General features: G+C 30.6%; 2 protein-coding genes across 2 annotated transcripts in view; one reads left to right on the top strand and one right to left on the bottom strand.

The window, feature by feature from the left end:
• Nucleotides 1-7,803, top strand: part of LOC112591728 (kelch-like protein 17) — a 44,260-nt gene extending 36,457 nt beyond the window's left edge. The window contains exons 7-12 of the mRNA XM_025335641.1: nucleotides 769-885; nucleotides 3,009-3,222; nucleotides 3,342-3,486; nucleotides 4,432-4,688; nucleotides 5,306-5,561; nucleotides 6,420-7,803. Of these exons, the coding sequence (XP_025191426.1) occupies nucleotides 769-885; nucleotides 3,009-3,222; nucleotides 3,342-3,486; nucleotides 4,432-4,688; nucleotides 5,306-5,561; nucleotides 6,420-6,735 (1,305 nt within the window). The 3' untranslated portion in view covers nucleotides 6,736-7,803. The remainder of the gene's footprint in view (nucleotides 1-768; nucleotides 886-3,008; nucleotides 3,223-3,341; nucleotides 3,487-4,431; nucleotides 4,689-5,305; nucleotides 5,562-6,419) is intronic.
• Nucleotides 7,804-8,395: 592 nt separating this feature from the next.
• LOC112603896 (prohibitin-2) lies at nucleotides 8,396-12,825 on the bottom strand. The gene is made up of 6 exons (XM_025352709.1): nucleotides 12,579-12,825; nucleotides 11,152-11,324; nucleotides 10,914-11,087; nucleotides 9,455-9,688; nucleotides 8,938-9,015; nucleotides 8,396-8,878 (listed from the first exon to the last, which is right to left on the bottom strand). Exons 1-6 carry the CDS (start codon nucleotides 12,700-12,702, stop codon nucleotides 8,771-8,773), a joined length of 891 nt encoding a protein of 296 aa, XP_025208494.1. The 5' UTR covers nucleotides 12,703-12,825; the 3' UTR covers nucleotides 8,396-8,770.
• Nucleotides 12,826-13,497: the final 672 nt, after the last annotated feature.

Raw genomic sequence — 13,497 nt, 5'->3', positions numbered from 1 at the left:
TTTATTTTTCAAATTTTAGTCCGTAGGTGTATTATTTTATTACAGCTACACTGGCTACATTCAGTATGCCATAAAGCTAAATGCTAATTAAATTTTTCTACAACACAGGCTTATATTTTTAATATAATCAATTTTACGTTTTTTTGTGTATTTTATATCGTTTGTCTGACAAATTTAGAACAAAATTATAGCGTTTTATTCATCAAGACTCTCTCCACGTCTGTTTAATAAAATATACGACGTACGAAGTACCTATGTGACTTTTTCCCCGCGGCAGACGTCTTATTAATATAATGCACATAGAACGAAACAATATTATATATATACCAAGTAGAAAATGGGACATGGAGATAAAATACAGGATAAAGTTCTACCGCAAAGGCGATTGAATAAAATATTACACGAACTTATATTATATTAGTTGACAGTAAACCAGCTGCCTCCGGGGACGCGTATAATAGTTTATGAACATTATACCAGCTGTATAATGTTTATTGCAATAGCTAATATGCGATATATATAAAAACGTTACACGTGATAGGAAAATTGATTAAAAACCACGCATGAGGAGAAAGACTGTGGTAAAATAAATTGGATCATAGTAAAAGGTTAACTGAAGTATGACGATAGGTTTGTATAATTCTACCGCCTGGATGGATACAATAATGTAGTGTCACCCGCTTAAAAATAAAATGTAAACAATTTAGACTTATCAAAGATAAAAAAAAAAAAATGCAGTTTAAAATAAACCACTTGTGTAACTTTCAGGTCGAAGATTTAGTATCTAACGACAAACTGAACGTTGTGTCCGAAGAGCAAGTTTTCGTGGCTGTCATAGATTGGATCAAACACAATCCCTCCGAACGATCGCAATACATCGCCCAGGTACAATAAAAAACTTAAACGACTTCAAAATACAACTCTTATAATGTACAGTGATTGCCAAGTATGCGTACTCCAATTTTTTTCATTTAATTATGAATTTATTCTAATTATCTAAGGTTTTTTTGGAATTTTTTTGTAAACTTAATGACTTTATTTTCAATTACTTAGAAAGTGAGTTAGATACTATTTTAATAATATCCTATGTCGATATCTATTTTTTTTTTCAAATGAAAATCATCCTTTTTTTGGTGAATTATTTAAAAGATTCATACAATATACTATATCTTATTAACTACCATTTCGAATTTTGATTTAAATACATCAATTATATTATTCAAAATACCATCTGTTTGACAATTTACCGAGTAATTCTTATAATTTTAATGCACTTCTTATTTGAAAGAAATTGAAATCACTATAGGACATTAAAATAATATAAAAAATTTAAGTATTTAAAAATATTACCATTTAGTATTTTCCGCAGTGCTTGATTTGGGGGGGGGGGGGGGGGGGGGGAGACGGAGTCCCCCTTCTTTCTTAATTTTTTTTTAGCGTACCCCTTCTATTTGCCCCCACGGTAATGTGACGGTTAATGTTGTGTGGAACGCTCGTTTATCAAACATCCGATGAGTCCCCCTTCTATTTTTTTTCCAAATCAAGCACTGATTTTCCGAGACAACATTATTTGAATAAATATTTTGTTAAATGATAATATGAAGCTGAGTATACTAGCTCAATGAATCACCTGTATAATATATACGCTTTTTATGTTTTATTTATACTAACAAATTTCGTCTTGACTACCGTGTGCTATACTTCTAAAAAATTTTCAAAATTATTTATTTATTTATACCTAGGGAATCTCCCATACATGCATTCTTACAAAAACCCAATACAAAATTCTCATCCCGAGTTCATAAGACTTTGATGAGTGCATATTATGTGATACTCGATCCATGAGTGGCATAATCAGTGAAATTAGTAGCCTACTATTAGACACATTGATATAAGTTTCTGATTGTATCTATCAATTATTATATCATATAGCCATGTAGGTGTTAGTAACACTATGTTACAGACAAAACAAATATTATATTATCTAGGTAACTAGATACATGTTTGATTTATCACTTGCATTTATACATTATACGACAAGAAATAAATAATAATCATTATATTTATATCGGTATATAGTTATACAATTTCTGCCAAATGGATCACGATAACGAAGTGAATATATATAATATATTATATGAACGCGATTGCGCGGACAATAATTATTCATTATCTGGTTCGAATTACAAGACGATGCATTTATTATAAATTTATAACATTTTTTTTATATCCACGGGCGACCACGGAGATATTACGACGGGACGTACCTATTACCTATACGCACAGTAATAACTAATAAGCAATATATTATATACCGTGGCGTACGGGTTACAGATTCTTGTTAATATTCATATGTCACGGTTGCCTTTTCAGATTTAAGATGCATACTTATTTTAAAAATCATGTTTATTGCTATGAAACCGAGTAAGACGTTTGAATCGTTTGATACGATATGTAGCATTCAAAAAACTTCAGTGGTACACACTGCACAGTGCATATGCATTATGATAATATTGTATAAACGAAAAAAAACATAAAACAATATGTTGCCCTATACCAACTTTGGCTTAATTCTCTACCCATATAATTGCTCTCGCTTTTGTAAGACTGAGTGATACTGAAAAAATTATCAATAAAATATTGTGTAAACATATACCTAGGTACTATTGTAAGCTGTAAAAATTGTTAAAGGGTGGAAATTATGTTTTAACATGCATGATGTGTTCAAATTTACCATCCCCCGAGAAAAGTCTATAAATAGCTTAAGTGACATTACCACGTCATTGCAGATAAATGACATAAGTCATTTATCTGTAGTAATCGTATGCACTACGCAATACGATGCCAATGGTGTCCTGAAACAAAGAGACAAATGATTATTTATTACGTATAATTGAGCTTTAGTGATCTAGTCACTCGCTAGCTATCGATGTCTATGTATATAAATTAGGGGAATTTCTACAAGTAATAAAAAGTATATAACGCCTAGAACGCCTTTCGTATTTCAGCTTTTGGGACACGTGCGACTAGCCCAAATGTCAAAGATGTTCCTATTGAACGTAGTCGAAACGGAACCGTTGGTGCGCAGTGAGCCTAGTTGCAAGGACTTGTTGTTGGGCGCCATGAAATATCATTTGTTGCCGGACCAGAGATCTGATTTCGCTAGTAAACAGACCGAACAGCGGAGCCCGGACGGACTGATGCCGTACATATTCGCCATTGGTGAGTGTTTGACGAATAAATATTCGTAATATTTAACATGTCTAATTACTATTGTTCAACGCATCCGACTACAATTCTATAACCGTATAATATGATATTTTATGGTTGAATTTCAAAAGGAGGTGGAAGCTTGTTCACTATACACAGCGCTGGTGAGTGCTATAACCCTAGACACGACCGTTGGCTACCGATCGCGCCCATGTCCAAGTGCCGAAGTCGCGCGGGTATCGTGTCACTGGGCAAATTGATCTACGCTATTGGAGGGTAACTCTTCAATTATTGTATTATTATTATATCGGCTAAGTGTACTAAATGTTTGTATACATGCAGCCATACAGGCACTGATATACTAAAAAACTATACTTTGGTAAAAAATGTGCAGCCAAGTTTTTTATGTATGAATGTCCGAGTTATTTTGGATGGATTTAATGTTAATATACTATGTTTATGTTTTCCCCAAAAAAAATCATTTTTACTATATGATAAAATAAATATAGTATTTACGTTATGTTACATATTATTTAAAATGTATATAGCTATGTATCATAATTACATTTTAAAGGAGATTTACTGATTTAGAGAACGATTATAAAATCAATTCCACACATCAATAATATACTAATATTATTATTTATTTCTATTGTTTATATTACATTACATACTCGTATACGTTATACAATAATACAATATTATACGTAAAATATGTTATTAATGTTTATTTTAATAAACATACCTAATATATTTAATTTATATGTGATGTGTTATAAATAATAATGTTAAAAATAAGAATTTATTTAAAATAATGCTGTGTCAAGCTATTAGATTAGGTTAATACATTGTTTTTTACAATTATATGATTACAATATCATAATACCAACATTTCACTTTTCATTTTTCGAAATTTTTCCTACATAGGTAATACTACTTATATATTATAAAGGACGTTGAATAGTACTTTTTTTTTTGTACCATCTCAATATTTGACTTGGCCGTTTCTGCAGCCAGGTTCGTACAACCACGCAGGAAATCTATGTCGATTAATTTCCGCCTTCCGTACTGTAATATCCCAGTTCTATTCAAAATCATAAATCGAACGATTAAATATGCCATTTATACATACATCAAACAATTACCTTTTATACCATTTAACCCTTTGATATTATATTGTTCACCGTATATAATATATTATTATTTTATATTATATTTTAGATACGATGGCATAGTGGACCTTTCTTCGGCCGAGTGCTACGACCCAAACTGCAACAAGTGGTCGGCGGTCACGTCATTAGGCACGAAGAGGAGTTGTTTAGGAATTAGCGCTAATCACGGGTTGCTGTACGTTTGCGGCGGTTTTGATGGTGCATCCTGTCTGAGCAGTGTGGAACGATACGACCCACTGACCGGCGTTTGGTCGTCATGTCCTAGCATGACCACTCGTCGGCGGTACTGCCGCGTATCCGTCGTCGGTAAGACCAATAAGTTAAGGCCTTAAGAGCTTTAAGACACGTGTATTGTGTATATATAATATATATTATGTGTTTATTTAATAAGATCCGATACCAGTAGTGTGAAGTCATAGCTTACTCGACAGTCGTAAAATCTTAACACGATAAACCGAGATAGTGTAGAATTATATTGTCTATATTATTAGTACGCATCGTGTGACATGACCATGACGTGCGAGAAGCACTAACTAATGTAATTTATACTGCCCGTGTAACAATGGATTGTCATCTTCAAAAAAAAAAGTGTTATAATGAAATATTATTAAATTCAGTAGGTACGTTAGGGTTAGACACACGACTGCAACTTGTACATCTTTCACTAAAATATGATGTTTTTGAAATAAGTACATACGATTGGTACCTAAGTAATAAATAAATAGGCACATATTATACTTTATGTAATTTAGCCATCTTTAATTTATAACTGCTAAAATTCCTTAGTGAATATACGACACTATACCGGACATTTGATTTTGTCAACTACCTATCTCAAAGTTTCCCATATCAACTTTTTCATTTTGTTGAGCCAATCAAAGCATCTCGTCAATATACCTATTTGTTTTGTGGTTACCCTCTAGACAACTGTCTGTACGCTTTGGGAGGCTTTGACTCCACCAACTATCAGTCAACAGTGGAGAGGTACGATCCGAGAATGAGCAAGTGGATGACCGTGCCGGCCATGAGCAGCAGACGTAGCAGCTGCGCTGTAGCCACGTTGGACGATATGCTCTATTGCGTAGGTGGCAACGACGGGACAATGTGCATGTCAAGCGGCGAACGATTGAACGTCAGGCGAAATGCTTGGGAGCCCATAGCTACTATGCAGTGTCGCAGGTAACAGTTGCTATGCATTTTAAATGAGATCTAGGCAGTTGGTTTAATTTATTACTAACTTCATTACAATAAGAGATATACTAATTGATTATCTATATATGCGTACTTCGTTACGTTCGTAGTTCCTACCTCTACCTACTTAATTTCGTATCTACCTATTCTTAAACTCGCAGTCAAATCATGACTTTATCTGTTATTTTGACATTATCAGTACAAAAATAAATATTTAACGTAATAAATATACGTAGGAGCCTAGGGGTAAATATATTAAATACGTTAAACTACAACTGCATATAATATAATAATGTACTGATAAAATGTACGTATTCCAAACTACACGCAATTAGTACAGTAGGTAATAACTAGTACATATTATATTGTACACTTTCAAAAGCTAACCGTCATCTTATTTGTTCGTATATCACGAAAACCAAATTAAATACGAAATAGATAATTATATTTTAATACCTATTATCTTCCAAAAAAAGTCGATACTTATTTCAAAGAATCTACTCGAGTACCTATACTTAGATAAAACGTCGACTTTCTTTAATGATTAAATAGCGTTTGGTGTCGATCGTTTATTAAGGAGTAAGATTTAGGCAACTAAGCTTACATATTGTATCTGTGGCGTTTGAGACGCACCAAGTTACTTACCAAAGATGCATGAAAAATTATGTGACTTATTATGTCGAGGATCACAACTAATACGTACTTTTCTTTCGGTCGCCCACCGAATCGCTCGCAATTTTTGACGAGTGACGGACTAACATTACGCTATCACGAGTAAATCATATTCCACTCTCCTATCACAACAACAACAACAACAAGTATATTAAACTATATCGCTTATTGCAGAGCCACCCACGACATGGTCGAACTGGACGGCGGGCTGCTGGTGCTCGGCGGCAACGACAGCAATTCGAGCCTGCACTCGACCGAGCGGTACGATCCCCGAATCAACAGGTGGACAATGTCGACGCCGATGCCGACGCGCCGGAGCTCGGTGGGCGCCGCTCTCCTGTACTGCTTCAACATGGACGGCAAGCTGACGACGGCCGCCACCGTCGGGACCGCGGCCTCCCTGAGCGGAAGCGTTTCGATGATGACCGCCAGTTCCGGCACGGCGTCCGTCACCAGTTCGCCGTACAAGTCCACGGCCACGTCCGTATGATTGCCGTGGTCGACCACCAGCGGTTGGCGGTCGAACAACGACAACGATTCCGAACGTTCTCACTCGTTGCCAAACTAACTAGCCGACGCGTACCTACGCGGGGGGAGGGGAGGGGGGGAACACCAAAAACGACGGCTCTCCTCCGTCCGTCGTCTGACAGCAGTTTACACGGCGAAAACGTTGCATGTTTCCCAAACGAATTATATCCCCACGGCGCAGTCGTACGATAGATATCAATTCTTATTATTAACTCGCGAACGACGACCACTTAGTCGGTGTACCCATTCGCCAGAGACGTATTTACGATTTTGGTGACCTAGGTGCAAAAATATATTGGCGTCTTTTTTTCCCCTAAAAAAAAATTGTCGGAGAGGGGGCTGATCAATTTTTACACATCGGCGGTTTACCAAAAAAAAAAAAGATCAGATAAAAAAAGTTTAGCTCAATATCTTATTTTTTCTTGATAATATTTTTTCATCGCAGCGCCCCCTTTACAATTTGGCGCCCGGGGGAAATTGCCTCTCTTCACCCCCGCCAATCGTATTTTCTTAGTTCCACTTATTCTCTCTCTCTCTTTCTATAAATATATATATATATATATTATATTTGCTAGCTGTCGATGTTTTCAACGATCGTGTTTGACATTCTATTGGTCTATCAATCGGTATGACTGGATCAAAAGCCACACAGTTTATCGCTCGTTCGCTTTTAAACAATTATCAACTTATTAGACATGATACTAAAAATGCATTAATATAACCTATTTACGTTAAAAAAATCTATTTTGGACGGACAGTCAAATAACCGTTCCGTTGCGGGGGGGGGGGGCAAAATGCTCATCCAATGTAAATTACGCATACGATTTTTTTTAACGCCGTACCTATTATAAATACCTACTTAATGTTGATTTTTATTGGTTCCTAATTAATTTACCATTTATTATTATTATTATTATTATTATTATTTAAGCACATTTTTATACTATACATATACCAGCAGATTTAACGTGTGTCCTTTTATAAATATTATTATTTATACATATATAAATACTTAGCTTGTCGATACGTTTTTTTTAGCATTTATGTTAAATACGTTTGTACTAATTATTAAACTTTATACTGTGATGGATAATAATTATTAATTTGTATATTTTTCACCTGTACTATTACACTTCTGATTTGAGCTATATATACATATTTTTCTCAATAGAATAAATCTTGTGATAAGTGTTTTAAAAATATTTATTTTTTTTTTTTTGGTTGATTTCATATTGTGTCAAATACCTGTTGTTTTCAGTTGCAATTCAAACATGGTAAATGTAATGTCAAGTATGTGGATGAAACCTAAATAATAACATTCAGGGAGTTTAAACTATTAAGTTGCCATTAAATAATGAATACTTTTATAGTTTAAATTAATACAATAAAATGTATTACTACACAAATCTTTAACATTTAATAAAAATTATAGTTATAGTTTTTGGTCATTTTAATAAAATAATTTGAGCAATATAGACTAATTTTGAATAATACATCTAGGATCTAGAACATTAAGTCCATATACTATATAAATTATTAATATATCTTAAAATAAAAATACAATAAATTCCTTGTTTATCTTTATACAGAAATATATTAAAACTTAAAAGTACAAAATAGAATAGTGATAATAAAATTCATCTTTATTATAGTTTATTCGGTTTAATTAAGTCGGTTACAGTTTTGTTTGCAATACTACCAACAGTTTCATTGGACTGAACTTTAATTTTTGTCTCATAATTTGATACTATGTTATATGATCCGCCTAAAATAATCACAAAAAAAGTCACCCAAGAAATGTCTTCAACATTCTATTTTTATTAGTTTTAAATTTATACACTTCTGACAAAGTATATATATATTATACATAAAAAAAATCAATTTAACAAAACCATATTATATCTGAATTTTAGATGAAACTATACAAAGTTGTGTATGGAATATTAAAGCAGTTCACATAATAATTTCTTACTACAGGAGATATAAATGCACCCAGTCTACTTCTTACTTTTCAATTTGTCACTTTGTTCATCAAATGAGGGATCACTTATGTTCAACATGAGGCCATTTCCACTGAGGAAAACTTTGTTTTGAGAAGTGGCAATCTAAACATTAAGTAAATTATTAATTAAATATATTCTTAGAATAATTAGTCTAATTATACCGTTCTGGAAATATTTTGTGCTGCCCTGATCTTACGAAGTTTTAAATAACCAGGATTTCTACCAACAGCTTCTCCTAAGTAGATATTTCAGTTAAGGCAAAATCATATAATACACTAGTAGTTCTCAACCGGGGTGACATGGACCTAGCTTAGGGGTGACGCAGAATTTTAACAAGAAAAGAAAAAAATTTAAAAATTAATTTTTTCGAAAACAATCATATTATTTCCTATATTATACATCTATACCACCACCGTCATGTACATAACATACCTCAAAGATTGTATCTTTATAATAGTTTGTATTATTTATATTTAATCTTTTGATCCGATAAACACGTGTACCTAGTAATTTGTTGTGCGATAATGCTGCGATACACAGCTAAGATTGTTTATTATTGTGATGTTAGGATGACGCAGTGTTTGATTCTAGTGGTTAAAGGTGACATGAATCAAAAAAGGTTGAGAACTACTGTCATACACATTATGGTACTATAAATATGTAATAATAAAAGGATATCATTTTTGCAGCTTCAGCTTCTCCCTCAGCTTGTAAAATCTTTTGTTGACGTTCTTGCTTGGCTCTTTCAACAAAGAACACAGCACGTTGCGCTTCTTGATGTGCTACTTGTTTTGCCTCAACAGCTGCAGTATACTCTTTACCAAAACTTAATTCAGTAATAGAAACATCATCTAAAATTATATTGAAATCACGAGCCCGATCAACAAGTTGTTTCCTAATTAGCAGAGAAACCTAGAGAGAAACAAATTATAAGTTAATATTAATTAACTATTTTATACTATAAGCCAAAATACAAAATTAAATTTAAAAAAAATTGTTCAAAATTAATTAATGAACAATAATATTTACTATAGGCAGATTACTATTTTTCTAAAATTTATCTTATAAAGTCAGACTAAAAAATATGATTTTTTAAGTTAATAATTATAAGTATAAAATAAAGTGATTCTGAAATAATACATGGTATACTTATTGTTTTTATAAACAAATAATATGTAAGATGTAAATAAAAACTAGTTAAAGATTTGAATAATAAATACATTTAATTTCTTTCGTTGCACAAAATGTAATTTATACATAATTTTTGTAGAAAGATTATAGGGAATTTTGTTTAATATAAACCATATTAAAACGTGTATAATTACATCACTATATATGCATTATAAGTTTAAATTTTTATTTATTACATAAAAAAAAATACAAAAAATTACATTTTATTTTAAATCATCTATGATAGTGTTTATATCATAGTGCAATAATGCAGAAGTTGCATGGTTAGGTAAATTTTTCATTGGCAGTTATTTAAAGGTAAGTTATTTTTTGTGCAATCAAACAAAATTGATTTATAAATAAATGTAACCAGTTTTATGATAAATACTTATCTATATTAACACTATTTGTTCTACCTACACTGTTTGAGTTATATTACTAATATATACTATATGGTTCTATAAGAAGTTCCTGAAATTATATTGATTATTTGTTTTCTAACCTCTTACACTATCATATATTTTAATAACATGTTTATACTATTTAAAATGTATAGCAATTATATTATATAAACAGATTTGATAAATTTCTGAGTTCAACCCAGCAAATTGTGTAAAATGTATAATAATAATTACAACTGATTTCGTCAATAAATACAAAAAATATATTCAAAAAAGCTCTTTCCCAGTGAATGTATCTCCCTTAGAAAATGTTGTACATGCCATAAAAATGTTTAATATGCAATATAAATTCCTCTTTCCCAATTTTATGTAGTCACCTCAAAGGTATAAAAATATTTGGTAGAAGAAGTGAAAGTGCTAAAAATGATTCTTGACACCAAGTGCTAATTATGCTAAGCATGGTAATTATTGGCATTGACTGATTTTAATCAATTATCTTGTTAGACAAGGTATTTCTTAGAATAAAATCAACATAAAATAAAAATAATTTGTAATTTATTTAATACCTGCTGTCTTTGTGTAATTAGTTGTGATGCATTGTACTTGGCAACCACTGATTTTAAAACTTCATTGCAAATTGAAGGCAGAACTTTTTCATCATAATCAATACCTAGATGTTGGTACATATCTGGTAGTTTAATGGCATCTGGTCGGGATAATACACGAAGTGAAATGTTAACCTAATGAATAAAAAAACCCTAATATAAAAATAATATCAACAATAGATTATAATTATAACTTTACCATTTGTAAATCTTTAGAGCCTGTGGGTGAAGATATTTTTCTTGGTCTTGATCTAATATCAAAGATGACTGGATATTGGAACCACGGAAGACGAAAATGCAATCCCTCAGGATAGACTTCTCTTTGTATACCACCAATACGATTGAACATAATGGCACGATGACCACCTTCAACTATAAAAATAATATAAGTAAAAATGAATTATTATATCTAAAACAAATAGGTGTACATATAAAAAAATCTAGAATAAAAACCAACTTAATCTATAAAAATCAATTACATTAATTTTATAGTAAATGAGACATATATTTATATAGTCATTAATTTTATATCAAATTTTTTTTTTTTTTTTTTAGAATCCAAAAGTTAGAATAAATTAAAAATATTAGATACAGGTAATAAATTACTTAATATTTTATTAAATAATATTATGATAAAATAATGAAGCATCCAAAGTATACTTCACCTACACAAGACACTGAAACCAAACATTATGTTTTTGGCTATTTTTTGTTTTAAAAAATGTTAATAATTTATATATTTTACGAAATAAAAACCATCTTAAATAGTAGCTATTGTGCAATTTAGATATCAAATAATTTTTAGTGTTATTTATGAATGGTAAAGTGGTTTTTAAAAAATGATATATTATATAAAAATATGTGTAATTAGCACAAATTAATAAATAATAATAATAAATTAAAACATTATCATATCATATTGTCCAAGTTATTATCTAAAACATTAAATACCTACAAACGACCAAATGTATTTTAAATTTAAATAAATTTAAACCTCAACATGACCAAAACTCTTGACGCCTATTTTATACTCAACTCCGAACCAAATAAGAAAATATTAAATTTTAAAAATAAACTTATATAATTGAACAGTAATATAAATGTGACATAATGTAAATATTTAAAATAATTGTGAATAGTAATTAAGACCTTGTTACTAATGACCCATACTCCCGAGTTCAATTTTTCTTTTTTTATAGTGACATATAGAAACAAAAATGACTAACATATTTAATAAGTTAACTACTTCAATTCTTAAGAAGAGGGAATAAAGTTAAACAAAAAATTGAATTATGACAGCAATCAAATATATATGAAAAAATAGCTTAAAATAAAGTAAAAATAATGTGCATTACTTGAAATTATAAACAATATAGGTATATTTATTAAAAGTATTATAGTTATAAGATTAATGAATATATGATTATATATGATTTTTTTACATGCATCTGAAATATATACTTAAATATAAACTTCTAATAGTCAGAAGTCAATATGTATGGTCATAATTGCTGAATGATTAACAGACATCACATATATAAAAAGCATATTACATAAACAACCGAAATGATGTAAATCATAAACTTAATGTTAATCTTTAACAAAATAAATTCTGCCAAATGTTACCTGTAAACATGGAATTGGCGAAACCGTAGCCAACGAGTCCAACACCAGCTACAAGTTTCATGCCTAAACTTAGGCCTTTAGCCGCTCCCATTTTGTTGACAAAGTCGTTTACTTTGTTGTCCATACTTAGAGCTTTGTATAATTTATTACTTAACTAGTAAAATTTAATTTTAAATAACTGTTAGAAACCGAAAAATCTTTAAACAATTAGTCCGTTCCTGTGGTTTGTGAAGAAAATGAATTTTTTTCTTTATCACACCAATTATAACCTCAAAACCGCCGGTAACGATGGTACACAGTGGTTCATAGAATAGTAGTATAAAATCCGTGATTAAACAATATTGTTTCTATGAAAAATTATACTAAAAAAACTGAGTATCCAAAAATTAATTTGATAGTTAAGTGTAGTTAATAGTTATTTTCTCGTAAAATAATATTGTTTCATGGTTTACTTTAAAATACTTTAAATTTTTAATGTGTCAGCACAGATCACCATTCATCGATGAGTGATGACCATTCGGTGATAGTATCAATTCGGTGCCGTTCGGTCCCCTGATAAGAATAAAATTATAGAATTATAAGAATTTTAACAATCTACGTATAGTCATCAAAATCTTGAAAATTACAAATTTTTTGTTGTTAGAAATTCACAAAATATTTTCTGTTAATAAATGAAATTTAAAAATGTTATTTAAAATCCAATACAAATTTTGCAACCTGTATCAAAAAAAAATTTAAAGTCTAATTATTTTTTACTAGCCGTTTAAATTTCAAAATTGAATAATATTACCCGTATAATAACTATTCATAATTCTTTTCTAACAAATTTAGTTTATTTATTTTTTTTTTTTTTCGTAATTCAAGAATAAACATTTGTGGATGCTTAAATTTTTCACCAAATGTTTAAAATATCGTTTTC

This window comes from Melanaphis sacchari, unplaced genomic scaffold, assembly GCF_002803265.2.
Source record: "Melanaphis sacchari strain LSU unplaced genomic scaffold, SCAv2.0 Contig0_pilon_pilon, whole genome shotgun sequence".
In the NCBI taxonomy this organism is placed as follows: domain Eukaryota; kingdom Metazoa; phylum Arthropoda; class Insecta; order Hemiptera; family Aphididae; genus Melanaphis; species Melanaphis sacchari.
Note: the sequence above shows the minus strand (reverse complement) of the source record. Positions and strands in the feature narration are given on the sequence as shown.

What these genes read in the sequence shown, in the direction of transcription:
- LOC112603896 (XM_025352709.1), bottom strand. Translation starts at nt 12,702, where the DNA reads ATGGACAACAAAGTAAACGACTTTGTCAACAAAATGGGAGCGGCTAAA. An exon ending in CGCCAATTCCATGTTTACAG is followed by an intron (nt 11,325 to 12,578) that starts GTAACATTTGGC and finishes TTATTTTTATAG; the next exon opens with TTGAAGGTGGTCATCGTGCC. An exon ending in CACAAAATATTTCCAGAACG is followed by an intron (nt 8,879 to 8,937) that starts GTATAATTAGAC and finishes CTTAATGTTTAG; the next exon opens with ATTGCCACTTCTCAAAACAA.